Source organism: Bubalus kerabau, chromosome 5 (assembly GCF_029407905.1).
Source record: "Bubalus kerabau isolate K-KA32 ecotype Philippines breed swamp buffalo chromosome 5, PCC_UOA_SB_1v2, whole genome shotgun sequence".
In the NCBI taxonomy this organism is placed as follows: domain Eukaryota; kingdom Metazoa; phylum Chordata; class Mammalia; order Artiodactyla; family Bovidae; genus Bubalus; species Bubalus kerabau.
Window position 1 is genome coordinate 44876811 of NC_073628.1, and position 21662 is coordinate 44898472.

A 21662-nucleotide genomic window follows, 5' to 3' on the forward strand; every position below is an offset into this window, starting at 1 on the left:
TTATACCAAATCCTACCTTTCTGACTACCTAGCCCCAGGCTCAGTTCGTTCCTCCCTGATACCAGACAGCGCTGACAACGCCCACTGGCTCGCCCGTCCAATCAGACCCCGCCCACCACCGCTTTCTACGTGCCGCAAACTGCAGAGCTGTCCCCAGTTCCACTGTAGTCTCCTCAAGCCCGCTGTGGAATTCTTCTAATACTGATCCCTATTGATGCTTTAGAATTGTGGTGCTAAAGAAGACTCTTGAGAGTCCCTTGGACAGCAAGGAGATCAAACCAGTCAATCTTAAAGCAAATCAAGCCTGAATATTCATCGGAAGGACTGAGGCTGAAGTTGAAACTCCCAATACTTTGGCCACCTGATGGGAAGAGCCAACTCACTGGAAAAGACCCTGATACTGGGAAAGATTGAGGGCAGGAGGAGAAGGGGATGATAGAGGATGAGATGGTTGGATGGCATCACTGACTCAATGGACATGAGTTTGAGCAAGCTCTGGGAGATAGCGAAGGACATGCAAGCCTGGCGTGCTGCAGTCCATGGGGTTGCAAAGAGCTGGACATAGTGACTTAACGACAACGATCTCCCCCTCGTACATGTACTCTGAGAAGCTCTTAGTCTGTGCTCACAATGGTCTTGCAAAACAGAATAGAGCTGGTAACACAAGTACTCTTTACACAATAAAGTAACAATGAATAATGATTTCTTATTTAAGAGAGGGATCCCCATCAGGGAGAGGAGTGGACTGAATAAAGCAAGATCTCTAATCCAATTCATTGACTTTCCATGACTACTAAACTCCTGTTCACTCTTAAAATCCACTCTGAAAAAAAATCTGTCCCCAGTTCAGAACTGCCTCACCACAGTTTCTTTAAAGATACTTTTATAAATAACTCACAAGGGACCCTGGACTCTAAGGGTTTCACGCTTAAATAATTCACAGATTCCTTCATAGGTAAAATTCCCAAAATGTGTTCCAACGTGCTCTGGGGGGCCTTAGTGAAGTCACAGGGTTGCAACTGGATAATTTTAAATTACCCAGGCAAGCAGTGGTACTCAAGATCAATCAGACACCTCGGGAACTACTAGCTAGAGGCAGGTCACAATTTTAACATTAGATTGTGCTACATTTCCTTTGATGTGCTCGTATCTCTTTGAAGCTGGCGTTTTTGCAGTTGGTGTGATAAAACGCAGGATCATGTGAAAATCAATAAGAAACAGGAAATGAGGGTGGTGGTGACCACTCTGACTCAGTTTTGAGATGCTGTTCTATGGCCCAAAGCAATACATGTCCCTATCGTAAATAATCATAGCTATTAAAAATGAAATAAAAATCATTTTCACTTATGTCCTCCATTTTCCCAAAGGACTATTAAATTATTAGACTAGAATACTTATGAAGTTGTTGGTGCTAATTACTTAACAAACTATAGTCAATATCTTATAATAAGCTTTAATGGAAAATAATTTCAAAAATAATATATGTGTATATGTATAGCTGAGTCACTTTGCTGTGTGCCTGAAACATTGTAAGTCAACTATACTTCAATAGAATGTATATTACAAAAAATAATAAAAATAAAAAATTGATGAATATATATTAAAAAATCTTTTTAATTAAAAAAAAAAAAAACAGAGCTTTTAAGTACTTCTGTTGGCCTAAAGACACCATGAAAAAATTATCTGTACTTTGATACTAAAGGTTCTGTGAACTGAGGAGTTTGAGAAACTCTGTTGTAGCTTCTCAAGTCTAGTCTAGAGGATTCTTTCATTAAGTTTAAAATGCACAGACACACACACACACCCCTTCTACCACCATCAAGACTTAATTTGTATTCCAATACCATCAAGCATCATGGCTACTCTTATCTTTAATTTTCAAACTAGAGTCTATATCCCTTATGCACTGTGGTTTTCCTGTCTAAATATAGTATATTTAGATATTTCTTATTAAGTCAAACCAACCACATGATGTAAGCAATGATATATGCAAAGAATTCAGCTCATTCAATTCTTAGCTCTATCCAAAGTAGAAGGGTTAAAAATAATAATAAATATTCCTTTAAAATACATACGATACATTTTCAAAATGCAACTTAATCCTTGATATGTGAAAACTATCACACTGTCATATTACCTATTACCCACAGGCAATAGTAGATGGAGCAGTTAGAAAATAGCTACTGCTTTGTAACCGGGCAAATCTCAGTTCATATCCCAGCACTATCTCCTACCTTCTATGCACCTTTTGAAGAGTTTTGTGTGTTTATCTGTTTTTTAGCCCTTGTAAGCGTAGACCTCTATGATGAGGTTAGTAACAGAACCTATAAGATCAGTTCCTGTTGAGCAGTAAATAAAATGATGCATAAAAAATGTACAGCACCATGCCTAACACCCAATAAAGGGTGGTATTAATAACACATTATATTACAGGGGAAACAGTTCTGTCAACAAGTAATTTAAATCATTTGCTGTCAAACTTCACCCTACAAATTAGGTTGAAATGTGTTTGAATCCCTCACACAGTAGATAATTTCTTGATCTCCAATAGGCTGAGGTGGTATACAAGTAGCGAAGCTGTCCATTGTCCTTCCCGAGAGAGAACATTTACACAAGGCTGATGAGGAAAAAAGATTAAATAATGAATCAGGATAACACAGACTAGAAAACATAATGGTTCAGAGCAAAAAGTAATAATTCCAGTTTCTCCCGGACATTTGAAATGATTGACTACCCTCTTCCTGAACTTGCTTGCCTTTGCATCCCAAACCTGCTTTTGCTTCACTCTCCTCCACGGTACTTTCTCTTTCTCCACATCTTGGCTAAGTCCACAGTCATTTCATTAGATCATGAGACAAATAATTGCAGCAAGCTCTGCTAAATACTGGAAAGGATATCTGGAGAGGTACAGTAGAACTCTAATAAGTTGCTAAAAGGAGACAAGACAGGAGGGAGTGGAGGTGTGTTGATTCAAGGGAGGAAGGAGTTACCACTGGAGCAGAGAATTAGGGAAGTCTTTGTACAGGAGGTCCCTTTCAGGCAGGTCTTAAACATCAGATAGGGTTTGGGTATGTGGAGATAAAGGGAAGGACATGTGAATTAGTAAGAAGAACAGGAGCAGAGGTGTGGAGGCGATAAATACGGAGTGTGAATAAGGAAGAGGAAGTCCAAGGGGCCACATATTGAGCCTGTAATGGAGCACTGGGGAAATTAAACCAGGCATGTCTTTTGAATCTAAACTGTGGATGCCTTTGGTTCACCTCAACGCCATACCAACATTCTCTCTTCTTGATTGCTTTATTGTGAACTCTCAAAGCTGAAAGTGAAAGTGAAGTCACTCAGTTGTGCCTGACTCTTTGTGACCCCATGGACAGTAGCCTACCAGGCTCCTCTGTCCATGGGATTCTCCAGGCAAGAATACTGGAGTGAGTTGCCATTTCCTTCTCCAGGGGATCTTCCCGACTCAGGGATCAAACCCAGATCTCCTACATTGCAAGTAGATGCTTTAGAGCCACCAGGGAAGCTCTCAAAGCTGAGCACCTACTAAATTCATTTATTCCTGTGCCCCAGGACTAAGACAATGCCAAAACACCCGGTGTTTAAAAAGAATTTTTTAATTCCTCACATCTCATCCCTAACAAATCAGAGAAGCCAGCATTCTTCTTCCAGTTCTACCTCTGACTAGCTCTCTGAGCCTGAGAAATCAATAGAAACCCCCTTTTAGAGCACAGCTTCCTCAACTGTAAAATGCAGGATTTATTTTGATGACCTACAGGTTTTAACTCTGTGAAAATTACCTTTATTACCTCATTTAATCTATCCAAAAATCATAAAAGGAAAATACAGCTTTGTCATTTGACCTCCAAATGAATGACGTTTCACTTTGAATTAGGAAGATTTTGTTAAATGAAGAAGCACAGTTCTTAAGAATGCTCTTTAAGGTCACTCCCTAGTTTTTATGGTGAAAAATAAAATGGAATGCCACCTTAAGAAAAATGATTGCTGTATTTATCAATTCTAAAAGGCATGCCTTTTTCTGTTAGTGTTCAGAAAATTACAAAGTCTTTGAAGCGTGAAAAACTTTTGTTTGTAAACAAAAAGTTTCTTTTGTTTATTGAAGAAATTTTTAGAGCAATGATGAAATAGTTGACTGAAGCTTTTTATTGAATAAAACTCACTAAACACTGACTAGAACCAAGTTCTAGGGTTATAATTGGGAAGAAAAAGCATCTCAATGCAGTGGTAGAGGACTCTAATCTGGGGTAAGCATGGGATATTATGAGAGCAGATAAACAGTATCTTCCTCGGCCACCTGGGCTCAAAAGAGACTTCCTGAAGGAAGTGAGATGGGTGATGACCAAGGGCCTATAGGAGCTATTTAAGAAAAGAAAGGGGAAAGTGTAGTTAGCCAGAGACAACTGTACGAGCCACAGTATAAAGGGGATGGTAGTTGAACTGAAGCCACAGTAAGATATCCAGAATGGTCAAGAATCACAGGTACAGGAGATGGGACTAGGATGGCTAACAATGACCAGATCAAGAAAGGCCTTGAACTTCATGCTAAAATGCTTAGTCTCTCACTCTGAAAGTGATGAGGATCCACTGAAGGCTGCCACACTGGAGAACACCTAACTGGAGACAGACACTGCCTTAAGAAGCTTCACCTCTGCGGATTGCAAGCTGATGGGCGGGAAAGCTTGAGGAAGGGATGAGCTTTAGTGCAATGCCGCAGTAGTTCAGACGAGTTGTGAGGAAGACATGGCTACTGAAAGGAGGGATAAGAGAAAGCTATTTTCTAAGATAGAAATGATAGGACAGGACTAATACCTGAGAATAGAAAACTAAAGGGAGTGGGGAATGGTGAAGTTTAAACCCTGACATATTTTCAGAGAGTTAATTTAAGACCAAATAACTTCTCAAGCAAGCTCTCAAACAACTGGAAAAAGTTAGTGGAACTCAATAATTTGGAATCCCAGGCTAGAGTCTCAGACTTGACCTTGTCAAATTGAGGGAGACTACTCTAATACACCCCCTAGAAGATGAGGCTCTTCCCTTCACAGAATAAACCTATTTCCACCCAAGGAGCAGCAGGGCCACCATATCCATCTGGGAAGGTCCATTCCAGAAGCAAAGAGAATACAATGTTAAAAAGATTCCCAATGGGTTGAAAGCTTTGCAGGGTTTTCCAAAGTTAATTCTCAGAAGAGGGAGCAATCAGGTCTAAACATTCCACAAGACAACTCTCCTCAAAATGTTTCAGTTGAGCAATGACCGTAGTATCAACCCACTGGCCATTTAACACCAAACCCACTTTTACTGAGCAACTACAGCGTACCAGGCACCACGTACTACTTACCCTTGGCCCAGTCTCCTCACTTATAAAACTGGAAATAAAATGACCTATTTGCCAGAATCATGGTGCTGTTTAAACTGCAAAGATTTACTCTGATACATTGATAAATGTACAGAACGACCCCTCTTAACCACTGGCAGAGCAAATGCATCCTTTCATAATTTGTCTGCTGCTGCTGCCTCTCTCCACCTCCTCCTAGCCACAGCCCTCTCCTCCACACCATGGCGATGGCAGGGCCCATGATTTGACTTTCTTTAGCACCTGACATTTCTCCTTCAGAGGTTTATCAAAACAGTCAGTAATCATCTCCATGATTATATTTAAATAACTTTATGTCCCCTGTGGAATATCAGATTCCATACCAATGCCTATTTCATCCCCTCCTAAAAACCCTGTGCTTATCAAATGAATGAACACATTTTCCCAGGCAGGATCTTACACTTCTCAAATTCTCATATTGTAAAATGACTTTTTAAGTTAAACACATTAAAAAAATCTTAAGTATCATTTTGACCCTCAATGAGAGTAACTGTGTTCTGACAAGTCCACAGTGAGACAGATCCTGGGTTTCCTTTGGACCAGTTCAGGCCTCAAGGACTCCACGTACTTCTGAACATCTTGGACCCCACGAACTGCTCCCTCAACAGCTCTAAAATTTAGAATCTGTCCTCTTTCTAGTCATCATCTGTCCAATCATCTCATCCCAAGGACTTTCATTCCTTTCACCATGATGTTTATAATCTGTAGGCAATGAAGAACCACCAAAGCGATATTCTGGGAAGATAAACGTGACCTTAGTCCACATAAGGACTGGAGGAGGAGGAGACTAGAACTAGCCAGGGAGTTAGGACAGCAGGACAGGGGATAACAGAGCTGCCCCTGCTTTAGGGCAGTTGCCGGAGAGGCACAATCACTATCTGACCTGGAGATGGAGAGCATGCGAAGCTCAGAAGAGACGGAGAAAAGACGGCAGAGGTTTCAGGGCTTCGTAACTGGGTAAAAAGCAGTATAGTTCACTACACTGTGAAGATCGGTACGTGGAGAGATAAGTCTGGTTAAGATTTACAAAGACATCATTTACTACTTTCATTAAGAGCGGTAAGGTCTATGTTCCTTGTTGCTGTGTCGTATTTTTGTTTTCTTTTGTACTTTCCACATTTGCTACATTGAGCATATATTACTCTATTACTAGAGAAAACAAGCAATCTTGCTTTTTTATGCAACTTGGCTATGACATATTGATCTTGCAATATATCTGAGATATCATAAAGGCAATGTCCAGTAGGAAGATGGAATTGTAGGTCTGAACCTCATGAGAAGGCAAGGTTATAAGCACAGTTTGGGAGTCAACGGTACAGAGTTTAAAGCCACAGGAATGCATGAGCTCCTCAGGAGGAGACAGAATTAAAAAGGGCCAGAGGATGAACTTTTGTCTCAAGGTGTGTGGCCTGGAAGTCCCTCCCGGGGAATCACTGGTGCTAGGAAAGAGCTCAGGAAATCACCCTAGCCAGAGGCTTTGTTTAGTCTGATCAGGCTTAATCTCAGAGAATGGAAGGATGTGGTGTGGACAGGACCCCTTCTGTATCACCAGAGAATTTCGGAGTCACGTTTACCAACACAATTTACTCACCATTACAGTGTATTTGCTTTCACGCTATCATGCCCACTAAACCATGAACTTGTTAAGGTCTTGTTCAAGTCTTTATTCTTGTTTCCCTAAGCAGTACAGTGCCTAACAGATACGTGTGTGTGTGTGTGTGTGTGTGTGTTAGTCGCTCAGTCGTGTCTGACTCTTTGTGACCCCATGGAGTGTAGCCCGCCAGGCTCCTCTGTCCATGGAATTCTCCAGGCAAGAATACTGGAGCTGGTTGCCATTCCCGTCTCCAGGGGATCTTCCTGACCCAGGGATGGAACCCAGGTCTCCTGCATTGCAGGCAGATTCTTCACTGTCTGAGCCACCAGGGAAGCAGCAGGCATTTAATAGACACATTTGCTGAAAAAATCAAACACACACATAGGAGCTGCTCCCCACATTCCCTCCTCTCAAGCATTCCAGTGCTCCTTGGTCAGGCTGCTCTGTGCCCACCTGTCAGAACCAGTCCTCTAAAGCCTAGATTAGAGAACGTATCCCACAGGCCTAATGCCCATGCGTCTGTGATGCCCAGAGAGTCTAACAACCTCCTTGTAAGAAGCCCTGAGGTGCGTTCCCCACCCAGCCTTCACCTCACGTCAAAAGTTCACTGTTCCGTTCAGTGTTCATATTATTTACTTGTAAGCACATAGCATGTTAACCCACATGGTATTTAGAAACTCTGTAATTAGCCAGGCTAGAAACAAGACAATAACTGCCCACTTGAACGTGGCCCAGACTTGCCATGCATTTTTATTTTTTAGCCTGGCACAGCGGTTGCCAAATTTAGCACTCTCTACATTTTCAGATCCATTGCATTAATATTTAAGACACTTCTAAAATGTCCCGGAGAATTTGTCTTTTAGAAATAGATATAAAAGGGCTTCCCTGGTGGCTCAGTGGTAAAGATTCCACTTGCCAATGTAGGAGACACGGGTTCAATCCCTGATTCGGGAAGATCCCACATGCCGCAGGACCACTAGGCCCGGGGGCCACAGCTATCGAGCCCATACTCCAGGGCCCAGAAGCCACAACCACTGAGCCTGGCTCCACAATGAGAGAGGCCACCACCACGGTCCATGCCCTGTCAGCAGAGCATAGCCTCTGCTCACCATAACTAGCGAAAGGCCGCACAGCAGCAAAGACCCAGAAAGCTGATAAATAATTAAAAAAAAAAAAAAGATATTGAAGAGAAAGTGAAGTCACCCAGTCGTTCCTGACTCTTTGCAACCCCGTAGACTGTAGCCTACCAGGCTCCTCCGTCCATAGGATTTTCCAGGCAAGAATACTAGAGTGGGTTGTCATTTCCTTCTCCACCAGATCTTCCTGACCCAGGGATTGAACCCAGGCCTCCTGCATTGTAGGCAGATGCTTTACCATCTGAGCCACCAGGAAGTCTCAGTTGAAGTCTATTGAAGAGAGGTCAAATCCAAAACCTCAGTTGAATTTTACAATGTGGAAGCACTTCACAGACACTAAAACAACTGAGCACTGTGACCCAGATGACCTTCAGGGCCACTGATGCTCTGGGCTCCTGCCTCTAAATGCGAGTAACTCTAGACCCGGGCTACCTCCTGCTGCCCCTCTGCCACTTGGAGAGTTAATGTCCTCCAGGGCTTCGTCACACAGCTTAGGTGGGGAAAGTCAATACAGATGTGCCCTGCGGGGAAATATTTTTCCTATGTGTTGGATTTTAACTATTTAGGGGAATGTATTACTTAGGAGAGTCTTGCCGTGAAACTTTCACGTGGGAGAGAAGGATTCTGTACATCACCTGCCAACTTTATTTTCTACTGTATTTGTTAAATGTGGAATTGAGTTTTCTGATGACCCACAGATCTGGTCATTTTTCTCAAATATATGCATCAAAGATGGAGTTAAACAGACCTGCTCTTCCTGCTCTCCTCTGCCACATGAGCGCTCTTGTGATCTTGGGTCTCTGATTCTTGATCTAATATAAAATAGGTTTGACACCACCTGCTCTGTCTATACCCTCAGCAACTCTGAGAAGATCAAGCAGGAAAATGTATGTGAAAGAAGTTTGTGATAACAGTTAATAAAAGAAGAGTAATAGCTAACATTCAGAACGCATCAGGCACAGCTTTACGTGAATTAACCCATCTTGTTCTTTTAATTCTAAGATGCAGGGTCTGCCATTGTCCCCAGGTTTTAGACAGGAAACCAAGGCACAGAAATTAAGTAACTTGCACAAGTCACAAAGCTAGTAAGTAAAGTTGGAATAAGCTGTTTCATACTAACTGGGCATGTTAATACTGGAATGGGTTGCCATGCCCTCCTCCAAGAAAACTTCCCAACCCAGGGATCAAACCCAGGTCTTCTGCATTGCAGGTGTATTCTTTACCATCTGCACCACCAAGAAAGCCCATGAATACTGGAGTGGGTAGTCTATCCCTGCTCCGGGGGATCTTCCTGACTCAGGAATTGAACCAGGGTCTCCTGCATTGCAGGCGGATTCTTTATCAGCTGAGCTACCAGAGAAGCAACTGAGCACAGTGAGACCATATTAGAGCTGAAAGAGACTACAAGAGACAACACCGTGCAGGAGATATCACAGGAAAACAATTGTCATTTTAAAGATGGGGACTGAGATCCAGCACGGTTTCATGATTTGCCCAATGTCAAGTATTACAGTTTTAGAATATCCATAATTTATATTCATTAGACTACATCTGAAGTATTCTATTTCTGAACTGTGGGAAGTAAAGCAAAACTATTAGGAACCTAGGTGCTAGATTCAATGACCAAGTTTTAAGTTCCAGCACTACCACTTAACCAGCTATTTTACTGGGAAATTAAAAATTATGTATGCACAGACAGTTGTAAGAATAAATGTCTAAAGATGTTAGCTACTATTACTATGACTGTCCCAATTCCGGTACCTGGTTCCCAAAGCACAGCAAGATTTGTAGACAAAATTGTGCTTTTCTCTTTGAAAGTGCTAATGGAGTCATCAAAGTAATCAATAGAATACTTCAAATGTATTCTAATAAATATAGTATTAATTATGGATTATGAATTATGGATATTCTAAAGCTGTAATACTTGACATCGGGCAAATCGTGAAACTTTGCTGGATCTCAGTTGCCCATCTTTCAAGTGGCAAATGTTTTCTTTCCCTGTGATATCACATGTTCATACGATGGTACCTCTTGCAGTCTCTGTCTGCTCTAACGTGGTCTCTCTGTGCCCAGTTAGTACTGAGAAGCTTATTCCAACTTTGCTTACTAGCTTTGTGACTTGTGCAAGTTATTATGGTAATAGTCAAAGCATCAGGATTCAGAGAGGAGTAGTAAAGAAGCATCTCAAGTGTGAACTTTTTCTTTTTTTGATTACCCTATAACTAAGAATCAAATTTTCAGAAATAAGATTTTCTTTCTTTTTATTTTTTGAAACTAGTGTTTTTGTAACTGGGTGGAAACTCTGACTCTGAGTGTTTTTTTTTAAATTTGTATTTATTTATTTGTTTATGACTGTGCTCTGTCTTTGTTTCCGCTCAGGCTTCTCTGTAGATTTAGTGAGCTGGGGCTCCTCTCTAGTTGTGGTGTTAGGGCTTCTCACTATGGTGCCTTCTCTTGTTGCAGAGCCTGGGCTCCAGGGCATGTGGGCTTCAGTATCTGGAGCATGAGGGCTCAGCAGCTGTGCCTCTGGGCTCCAGAGCATAGGCTCAATAGTCGAGCTCTCAGGCTTGAGCCCCACAGCATGTGGGATCTTCTCAGATCAGGGATCGAATCCATGTCTTGGGAGGATTGCAGGCTGATTCTTTACCATTGAGCCATCAGGGAAGCCCAGAAATAGATTTCTGTTCCATTTCTTTTCACTCTCTGCACTGTGGTACCATCCAAAAACATATTAGCAATAAGGGAAAGAAGGCAAGGATAATCTATCTACTAAATAAGCAGTGCCCTTAAAGAGGAATTGTGTATAACGCCAGTGGGTCATCTGTACACCAGGCCCTCACAGGGTTATGGTATAAAAAGCATGGCTTGATTCCATATCAAACAGACCTGAGTCAAATTCAGTTCTTCCACTTACTAGCTGGGTGGCCTTGGGCAAAATTACTTAATTTCTCTGACTCTATCAAGAGTTTCCAAATCCAAAGCTAACTCAGATGCTCCTCTATGGTGGAATCACTGGGATTCAGAGTCTTCTATGGGGTTTGTGGGATTCATCTCAGTGATTTCAAGGTCTACTTCACAAGTTCCTGAAAGTACTTTCTGCAATATTTTGCAGAAGCAGACTGGCCAGTCTAAGTGACCACAAGACAAAGATCATGGGAATTAGTTGAACAAATAGGACCCAACTTGGCCCTGAACCAAATGGATATTAAAAGTCTAATTGAGCAAAAGATTCCCTTGATAGCAGATGGATGTGATATCCTCTCAGGACAAGGCAAGTTTCCTCTACTTCATCAACACCCCTAGCAAGCTCAAAATGAGTGTCACTACCCGTGCCTGTAAGACACACACCAAAAGTGAGCAGCGAGCAGACAGGAAGCATTCCCCAAGGTTGGACTGATAGGCAGATCTAAAGACGCTCTAAGATACACTTAGCTGATGGGGTCTGACTGGGGTCTGACTGGGCCACTGAGGCTGGGTTCCATATGCACTTACTCTTCACAGGACTAGCTATGAAGCTTGAAACATGTCCATTCTACACTCCAATCATCCTTCCCCACAATGGCCCAGCTCCCCCCACCAACAAACTTTGCCTGCTGCCCAACTTCTAAGCCGGCTTCCTGGGTAGCTCAGTTGGTTAAAGAGTCTGCCTGCAATGTAGGGGGTCCCAGTTTGATCCTTGGGTCAGGAAGTTCCCATGCAGAAGGAAATGGCTAGGTACTCCAGTATTCTTGCCTGGGAAATCCCATGGACAGATAAGCCTGGTGGGCTACAGTCCATGGCATTGCAAAGAGTCAGACACAACTGAGTGCCTAAACCACCACCACCAAGAACTTCAAACCCAGCCCACAGCGCTCTTTGGGCTGGAGGCTGAAATGACAGGTTAGCATTGAACATCAAAGCTCTGGGAAAAATAAACTTCCCTACAGAGATGGTGCACACCACCATAGCTATAGAACTGACTTTCTGAGGTTCCTTGGATTTCTTATATACACAGACTTCTGTGACTATAGCCTCCACGGCAACTTCAGAACTGGAGGAGGTATTTCTAAGCTTGGGAATGAAATTGCTCAAGACGGAATGTTGTAATATGGATAGAGCTGGAAAATGGTGCTGGGTGTTTTAGAACAGGTTATATTCGTTCATCAGGAATTATCGTTTAATAAGATCTAATTAGCACACTCATATCATGTCCTTCTTGCCTAGCATTTACACATACTCAAAAAACAAAAAGTAGCTAGTATAGCAACAATTTCTGCAGTTCTCCTAGGGAGTAAGTACTAATGGGTTCAGTTAGCATTTGTCGGTTTTCCTCTCGTTTTCTCCTTTGTTGGGAGAAAGCATTCTATTTACAGATAAGGAACGGAGACTAGGAAGTTAGGAAACTTACTTAAAATTGCCCAAGAAATATGGGGTGAAACAGGGATTCAGATGCAAGCGTTTCGAGTGGAATTTAGGCTCTTCATCTCTATACCCGAGTATTCTTAGGACACTGAGACTCACAGACATTATGTAACGTGCCTGAGGTCACATCCTCATTTGATTTTCAGATAAAAAACTAAATTACAGCTACACCCCTGTTCAAAGAGTAAGCTAATTCTACACCTGGGTCCTAGAGATGTTGATGCAACATCAGAGGTGTTAGACTCTACGAACAGCAGCAGCAAAGTGCCCCTGCTCACAGAGGGTTTTCTACATATACAGCCGGATCAGATAGTGGCCAACGACATCTTCCGGTCTCTGCTAATCCCTGTGCTCCTAGAGCAGTCAACGATGACACTAAAGAATCTATTCACATGTCAAGAGTTTTATCATAAGACCTGGCAGCTCCTGATTAAAGAGGCACTGGAATCCCCAGAACGAGAAATGCCCTTCGGAAAACTTCCCACATATGTTCTCACTTCAAGCCATAGTACAGTTTCCAGTCAAATGCATCTGCTAAAATGAACCTATTTTCTCAAAGAGAAGTGGCCCGTTTGGGTCCAGCACTTGTAAAGGTTCCTAGTGCCACAGACTATGAAATAGACCCACGTGAAATGGATTGATTGTTTGAAGGGGTTCACAAGGAATCCCAGGGGACCTGAAAATTTCTTAGCAGGAGAGTCCCCAAGTTGTCACTGTCTGACTGCGTTCCAACTTAACGGGGAAGCGGCTGAGCTGAAGGGGCTTGTGGGGAGCAGGATGGTGAGCTCGGGATCCGCAGTGAAGGGTTGGACACGCCCACAGTCTGGGTCCAGGGACACTTTGCACCTCCACCTTAGACTGAAGCCCTAACTCCTGGTACAAACCCTAGGAATCAAATTCTGATTTCAAACATTGTAAGAGGCTCCTCATTTTCCAGACCTCTTAGTGAAACTTTAGGAACAAATCAAGAAATCTGTGGCGAATGTCACAGAAAGGGGCTGCCCCGGTGGCTCACACGGTAAAGAAATCCGCCTGCAACGCAAGAGACCTGGCCTCCATCCCTGTGTTGGGAAGATCCCCTGGAGAAGGGCATGGTCACCCGCCCCTGTATCCTTGCCTGGAGAATTCCATGGACAGAAGAGCCCGGTGGGCTAGAGTCCATGGGGTCGCAAAGAATAGACCCTTAGACAAAAATGACCCTAACAGGAATAAACATACTCGATCTCCTTTTCATAGACGAGAGAGACAGAAGGACAAACAGAAACAGTGAGAGATTTACCCCCAGTGCAGACACAGAAAGGTCCTTGGCTTTCTCAAAGCAGAGAACCTCCAGCTTTCTTGATTGAACGGTAGAAAAGCGGGTGTCGAAAGTTGGAATAAAGGGAGCAGTTAGGAACAGGAATTGGGAAACACCACAAGTCCGGAACTCTCCCGGTTCCCGCTGTGAACTGGTCTAGGGGCTTCCCCTCGCGGGTCCCGGCACCAGGCTAGGAAGGGCGGGCGGGACGCTCCGGGCGGCGTCACCCGGAGGACTGCCGGTGCCCGGAAAGTGAGCTGGGGATCAAGAACCTAGTGCAATTCCGGAGGGTCTCCCTCTGGGTCCCGGGGAGGCCCGCGCTGAGCCCAGAGATCCCAGCGGAGGTTGTGGGAGGCGGAGATAAAGCAGCCGCCGCAAAGCGCCAAGGAACGCACGTGAAGTTGCAGCGCGCTAGGGAGAAACTTTTTTTGTTTCCTTTGAAACCAAGTTTGCAGTACACCCCGGAAAGTCTCTCTTGGCGCAGCGCCCGGGAGGTAGACCCAGGTCTCCTCGGGGCCGCGAGCCGCTGCCCTGGCACAGGAGATGGTCTGCGAGGTGCCCCCGCCCCAGTTCCCGGCCCCGGGGCTCACCAGCGATGTCCCAGAGCTGCAGGCGCACCACGGTCTCCGGGTCCCAGTGGAGCACCTTGAGCGCGAAGTCCACGCCGATGGTGGCCCGGTAGTGCGAGGAGAAGTTCTGGTGCACGTAGCGCTTAATGATGCTGGTCTTGCCCACGCCCAGGTCGCCGATCACCAGTAACTTGTACAGGTGCTCCTTGTGCGGGACCTGCATGGTGGCGGCCCGCCTGCCGCGCGGTGCCTGCTGCGGACCAGGGAAGCGCCGCCGGGGGCCGGGCCGGAGAGACTCGTGGAGCGCTAGTGCGGGCGCGAGGCGGCGGCGGGGCGGGACGGGGGCGAGGGCGGAACTCCTCCCTGGCCGCTGCAGAAACGCCCAGACCCGAGCCCCGCGGGCTGACCCGCCTGCTCACCCCGCCCGCGCGGCTCGGGGGGAGACCTGAGCGATTCCTGGGCCCCGGAGACTGGGGAGGCTCACGCGCAGATGCCCTTTTGCAGACGTTATTCGTTACAGCTCCTGACAGTTTCCGAAGTGCTTTTCTCGCCTGTTATCTTGGCCACAAAGCTGGAGGTGTGGGTTTCAGTTTTCAGGTTTGGCAAGTGAGAGTGAATTGCGGGGAGACAGACGGTAGGTAACCGGTCTGGCTGAACATGGGACTCTTGAGGTCGTGGGCTGCGCCTCTGCCCCGCGGGGTAGAGAGAATTTGGAGGCGAGGCAAACAGTTTCAGGAGGCCCATCAGCTGGGTTTGGGTCCAGCACGCCTGGTTTTCGAGGTGAGTGACCTCACACTAGTCATCTGAGCTGCCCCAGCCTCTTCTTTTTCCGTGATCTGGTACAGCTTGGGAGTGTGAACGCTGAGGGCCTTTCACACCTATTCAACTATTAACGGTCTGAAATGAAGTGAAAGTCGCTTAGTCGTGTCCGACTCTGTGCGACCCCATGGACTGTACAGTCCATGGAATTCTCTAGGCCAGAATACTGGAGTGGGTAGCCCTTCTCTTCTCCAGGGGACCTTCCCAACCAAGGGATCGAACCCAGGTCTCCTGTGTTGCAGGCGGATTCTTTACCAGCTGAGCCACAGGGGAAGCCCAATTAATGGTCTAACAGGAGGATAGTTGGGCTGTAAATGCTGAGGGCATCCATGGCTTAGTTTCCCCCTATCCTCTCCTATAAGCTCTGAGCAGCATTGAAGGACAATTTAGACAACTGGTCAGATTATGTTACATGATAATAAGAGCAAGCATCGATCCAGCACTTGTTATGTGCCAGGTTTTATACACATGTCATCTAATCATCCCAGCAGTCCTAAGAATAGATACGATTATTCTTCCCATTTTACAAATGAGGAAAACAAGACCTAGACATTTTGGGTGTGTATACGCAGCCCTATAGGCTAGATCACATATCCTGAAATGTTCAGGTCAAGTATCAGTGTCTTGTGATACCTTCCAAGAATAGTATCGGCTACAGTGATTACTCTCTTTTTTCTTATCTCATGGCACTTTAAACTAACTAAATAATAAGGAACATATTATAGTATCCTAGCCTCTAATATATATTTCTAATCCAGTAAAGAGCCTAGACATTTTAAGTAACGTACGTGGGGGCAAACAGCTTGTGATGAAAAAGCCAAAATCAAACTTAGTCTTCCAGTACTAATTTGAGAAAACATAAATTGGCAGTATGAGTTCCTATAGACATTAAAAAAAATGAATGAAAATATATTTGAACAGATCTATGTGAATAATTTTTTTATGTGAATAAATTTAAAAATTTAAGCAACATGGGCAAATTCCTTGAAAAACACAATTAACAAAATTGACTCCCCTACAACATGGAAAAGCTAAATCATTCACTGTATGTGGATTAGAGATTGGGTCTGCATTTAAAAGTTAATTTAAAACAATAAAGTTTTCACAAGTTAAAATTTTAAAAAAGAAGTAGAAGCTAATGGTGGTGGAAGCAAGGAGGGGGTGGCTGTCTGAGACATCATGTGAGCCAGCTCTGCCTGATCCAACATCACAGGCCCCAGCGTGTTCTCCCAGCTGGGTCTGGCTGAATCATCCTCACCTCATCTCCTTTTCTCACCAAGGGCCTGTTGGAGCATCAGATGTTTAGATTTACTGTGTGTAGCAGGCTGACCAAGATTCAGGACCTGGAGTTTATACACGAGGGGAAGAGGGCTCTTTACACCAGAGAATGCAAAATTGAGGACTGGGTCCTGAGGTTTCAACTTTGCTGCCTCTTTGAGGACAGTGGTCGGTCACGGTGAGTGAGCTGCTGGCTGGGAAGGAAGTCCTGCAGCTTGTTTCCAGGGTCACTCAGTTAGGTCTCATGACAGTTCTTCACAGAGGGAAGAAATGACTCTCAGTTTACAATTTTTAAATCTTTTAGACTAAAGTGGCTTGAAGGGCTTCCCTGATAGGTCAGTTGGTAAAGAATCCACCTGCAATGCAGGAGACCTGGGTTTGATTCCTGGGTTGGGAAGATCCCCTGGAGACGGGAAAGGCTACCCACTGCAGTATTCTGGCCTGGAGAATTCCCTGGACTGTATAGTCCATGGGGGTCGCAAAGAGTCAGACACGACTGAACGACTTTCACTTTTGACTTTCAGAGTGGCTTGACAAGCACCACGGCCTAGCAGTTCACAGGCTAGAATTCTGAAAGACCCTGTGTAAAATGACAGAGTTGGGTTGCGAGATCTCTGCAGAGTACCTCTGACTCTAAAATAGTATTCTGGGTCTTCTGGATGTATTCCGGTAAGTGACAGCCCGGCCTTCTAACCAACCCCACCATGGCACCATTACCTGAGAGGTGGAAAAAGACTGTGCAAAGGCATTTTCAAACCAAACCTTATGCTGTAGTTCTCTTCTAGTTTCCTGGCTGTGGCTCTGTAAGCTGCTCAGCTGCTGTATATTTCTCCCCCAAGATAAGCGCTCTCCAAGTACATTTTTTTTGGAGGGCAAACGCGTCTGTGCTCCCTTGCTTTGCTTTGAATTTATTTCCTTTGCTCAGAAGTAGATTGCAAACAGGGACCCAGGTAGGTGGGGACAGAATATAAACTAGAGTCAGGCTAGAGCTTCTTTAGATTGCAAGGGCCTTAGCAAACAGGCAGACCATCCTTGTCTCCCATCCTCCCTCTACCCCCAGATCATGAGGCTTCCTGAGACCCCGTCTGCCTCAGACTGTCCACAAGGGTGCCCAGCTTTATCCTGGCAAGCCGTTCTCCCTCCAGAAAGAAGGGTCTGCTGCTGTGCCATGTGTCGCCTCCTCCCAGCAGCCGCCCGGCACCATGAAACCTGCTCTCCGCAGTCAATCTCAGAGCATCTTTGGGGATGTTTTGACCATCTGACTACCCTCAGATTGCTAAACCACAGCACTCCCTCTCCTGAAAAACAGTAAAGCGGGTGACTCAAGTCTCACAAAGGGCTCGGAATTCAAGGATGAATGGTGTCGTACACGGCACAGAGTCAGATTTCTCTAAGACTTCGCTCCCTTGCTGACCAGTGTGGGAACAAATTATTTGCACATATTAAGTGGAAAAACTAATTTAAATGATGGCTTTGCAAACACAAACTTGAAACCCTCATGCTCCCCTCCCAGGCCTGCTATATTAGGCGAGCCCCTATGAAGTTGCTTTATTTGCTTTGAACAATAAGAGAGCCATAGGAGTTATTCACTAGCTTATGTGGTTTTTAATTGCTGCTCTGAAGAAATATGTAAATGACTGTAAGGTAGGGTGCCAAATATTCTGTTGTAGGACAGGTAAAGTGATTTTTCTTAGATTAACACAATCTTCAAAGACATGGACTTTATTCCAAAAGGCCTGTTAGAGGAGACCATAAATTTTTATCATCTAAACCGGGACTCTTGAGAGTGAAAGGGGTCACCATTAATAATTATACCAAACCACAGGGACAAGCCAGGGATGTCCTAAAGAAAGTTCATTCCTGAAGCAGAGGATTAGAGTTCTCAAATGAGATATACAGCTGAGAGTGGCATTTGAAAAAAATCTCCTAAATCAGTATTTTAATAAATAGTTTTGCCAAGTTAAGGCTGCAGCTCATTTCTTTATTGTCTTCAAAGAATTTGCTTTTAATCTACTAGGCTGGTCTGAAACCTGTGTTAACTTGCAATGGGAGTTACGTCCAGTATTGATTCAGGGGTGCAGCAGTTGTCTAGAAATATGCAACACTATTTGGGCTTCCCAGGTGGCGTTAGCAGTAAAGAATCCACCTGCAAAGGAGACACAAGAGACGTGGGTTTGATCTCTGGGTGGGGAAGATTCCGTGGAGAAGGAAATGACAACCCACTCCAATATTTTCTTCCTGGAAAGATCCACGGACAGAGGAATCTTGCGGGCTACAGTCCATGGGGTTATAAAGAGTCAGATACAACTATGCACACACACTAGACATCCAGACTGCAAAGAAAAGGAGCTGACTGTGTATTTTACAAAGTCCTAAGTATGCAGGGAAATATCTAATAAAAGAGGGAAAAAAGTATGCTTCAAAGGTAAAAGGATACTCATACTCATTCAACAACTCAAGCAAAAGACAATGAGCCCCTCGTTCATAACAAGTGGGGACCCAGGGACTGGGATGGTCTGACTCAGAGGGTAACTCAAGAAAATTGCTGACACAGCATCAGGGTCAAATCAAGACACATTTTTGTGTAAAACATTGTGACTGAATTTTTGAGGGTCAGGTTGAGGAGTCGGGTCTCATGTATCTACGAGAATATTTAGAACATGAGCCCCAGTCATCAAACTGTGAGCATCCTGGTTGGAGTGTCAGTCGGCACGCACACACGGCCCTCTGCTTCCTTCTCAGACCCCTTCCCTGGCTTCTCCCCTCCTCTGCTGCCCACCACTCCAGAGGGCAATTCTCCACCCTCAGGACCCGGACTTTCCTTGCTTGAGGACACTCCCGTGATAAAATAGCAAAACCGGCTAGAGATTAAACTCAGCCATTAGACTGTCTTCTTTCATTTTACAGCCAAGGTCTACCACTAACCAGGCGTAGTACCTTAGGAAAGTCATCTAACTTCTGTAGGCTTGTCCCCCATGTATAACATGAGGATAGGGTCTTCCCTGGTGATTGAGTGGTTAATAATCTGCCTTCCAAAGCAGGGGACATGGATTCAATCCCTGGTGAGGGAACTAAGATCCCACACACCCAAGGGGCAACTAAGCCCCCAGGCCACAGAGAGAGTAGCCCTTGGGCTACAACCGAAGACCTGCACGGTCAAAAATTAAATAAATATTTACTTAAGAAATAAATTAATTAAATACAATGAGGATAATAATTTCTACCTCCTAAAGGAAGAAGCCTAAAGGAAATAATACAGTAAAATGCTCAGCACATTGTTTGACCCAGGAGATGCGCTGAAAATGCTGTTCAGCTATCAAGTGTCTGCTGATGACCTCTGTATTTGTACTAAAAACCCCAATCCCACTCCTGCCTTCTGCACCTTTGTTCCAACTGCCTTTTGGGCATTTCTGCCAGGTTTTCTGGAAGACATCTCAAAGGCAACATGTACAGAGCTGTAGTCATTATCTACCCCAACAGACTTGTTCCTTTTCCTGTATTCCTGGTTTTAGTCATTGGTTCCACCCTCCCCAAAGCCTACCAAGCCTGGAAACAGCCACACTCGACTCCTCCCTCTTTATTGCCACACATCCCAGCAGCCCGAGTCTTCTGACTCTATCTCAGGTCCCTCAATACATTTCTTCTAGTCCATAAAGGTGCTGTTGGAACATAGACGTGAATACCTATTCAATGTTATTGTGGTCAAAGGATTTTTAAGTATTATGCAAAAGGAAGAAATCATAAGAGGAAAAACATTTTGCAAATGCAAAATAGGGAAGATTTTTGCCTGCCTTAAATGTCTGACATTTAAGGCAGGCAAAAAGGGAATATACTTTATACTTTATATATAAAGAGCTCTTGTAAATTGTTTTAACATATCCAAATAGATAAAGAACAGGAATACAAATAAACAACTGAAGACAATTGACCACACAAAAAGTCAATAATAATGTAAAAAATTATTTTTCACAGTAGTAGGAATAGAAAAACAATAACAAGAAACCATTTTGCATTTTTCTAACTGACATATATGTTTTAATATAAAAATATCTAATACCAGTGAGGATGCAAAGAATGGACATTAGCATGATCCTAGTGGGATTATAATTGAAGAAAAAGCTGTTAGAGAAAAATTGGGTTATATGTATCAAAAACATTAGAAATGCATGTGTCTCTTTACCTAAAAATTGTATTTGTAGGAATTTATGAACATCTATCATTAGAGAGAGAAGTTTGTAAAAATTTAACTCCATGGATGCATATTACAATGTTGTTTATCATAGAAAACAACTGACATTTTCTAAATGTGCCTCAGGTGAAATATTACAATGTTGTATATACATGATGACATATTATACAACATTTATTAATGATGTTTAAGAAAAATACTGAATTATCTGGAAAGATATTCACAATATTTTTCACTGCATTTTAAAATTGGGAGAAAACCACAAAGTATATACCCAGTTTGTTCAACTATCAAGTGTCTGCTGATAATCTCTATATTTGTACTAAACCCAGTTTGGCATAAAATACATAATTTCCATTATACATACACACAAACACATATAAAGATATAGAAAATCATACACCAATATGTCATCAGAGATGATCTCTAGATGACAAAATTACTGCTTTGCTTTATTATGTATTTTTCTACTTTTATATATTCTATTTTTACAGGAATAATTATTGTTTTCAAAAGAAGAAAAAAAATGAATGTGCACTGAATGGATCTTAGAGGAGGATTCCCAGCAATCATCACAATTACTTTTCCTAGGTCTCTCCAGGAAGTACAGAGTATCAGCGTTTTAAGTTTCGGTAATTTTGCAGTCAACCTTTTCTCATCTTGATTCCACTTATCTTATCAGTGCTGAGAGACACGCCTTCCCCAGAGAACCAAAGCTCCATTTCCGGGGCAGCAAAGTCCCCACGCTGTCCTGGAGTGACTGCCCGCCTGGCAGCCGGGTCTGCAGGCCAGTCACTGACGGGAGCCTCCCCGCAAGGCACGTATCCCTGGAAGGAGACTGAAGTCTTCTCGTAGGGGGATGGCCTCCCAAACCCTGTTGTCATTCTGCCCCCTTCCTGTTTGTGCCCCACTTTCCCACTCTGGGGCTTCCCTGGTGGCTCAGCTGGTAAAGAATCCACCTGCAGTGCGGAAGACCTGGATTCAATC

General features: G+C 43.9%; 1 protein-coding gene across 1 annotated transcript in view; it reads right to left on the reverse strand.

Annotated features, from left to right (window-relative positions):
* The window catches only part of RAB38 (RAB38, member RAS oncogene family), a 66703-nt gene extending 51869 nt beyond the window's left edge, over positions 1-14834 (reverse strand). Inside the window, exon 1 of the mRNA XM_055581571.1 lies at positions 14411-14834. Within this exon, the coding sequence (XP_055437546.1) occupies positions 14411-14612 (202 nt within the window). The 5' untranslated portion in view covers positions 14613-14834. The remainder of the gene's footprint in view (positions 1-14410) is intronic.
* Between the last annotated feature and the right edge of the window lie 6828 nt (positions 14835-21662).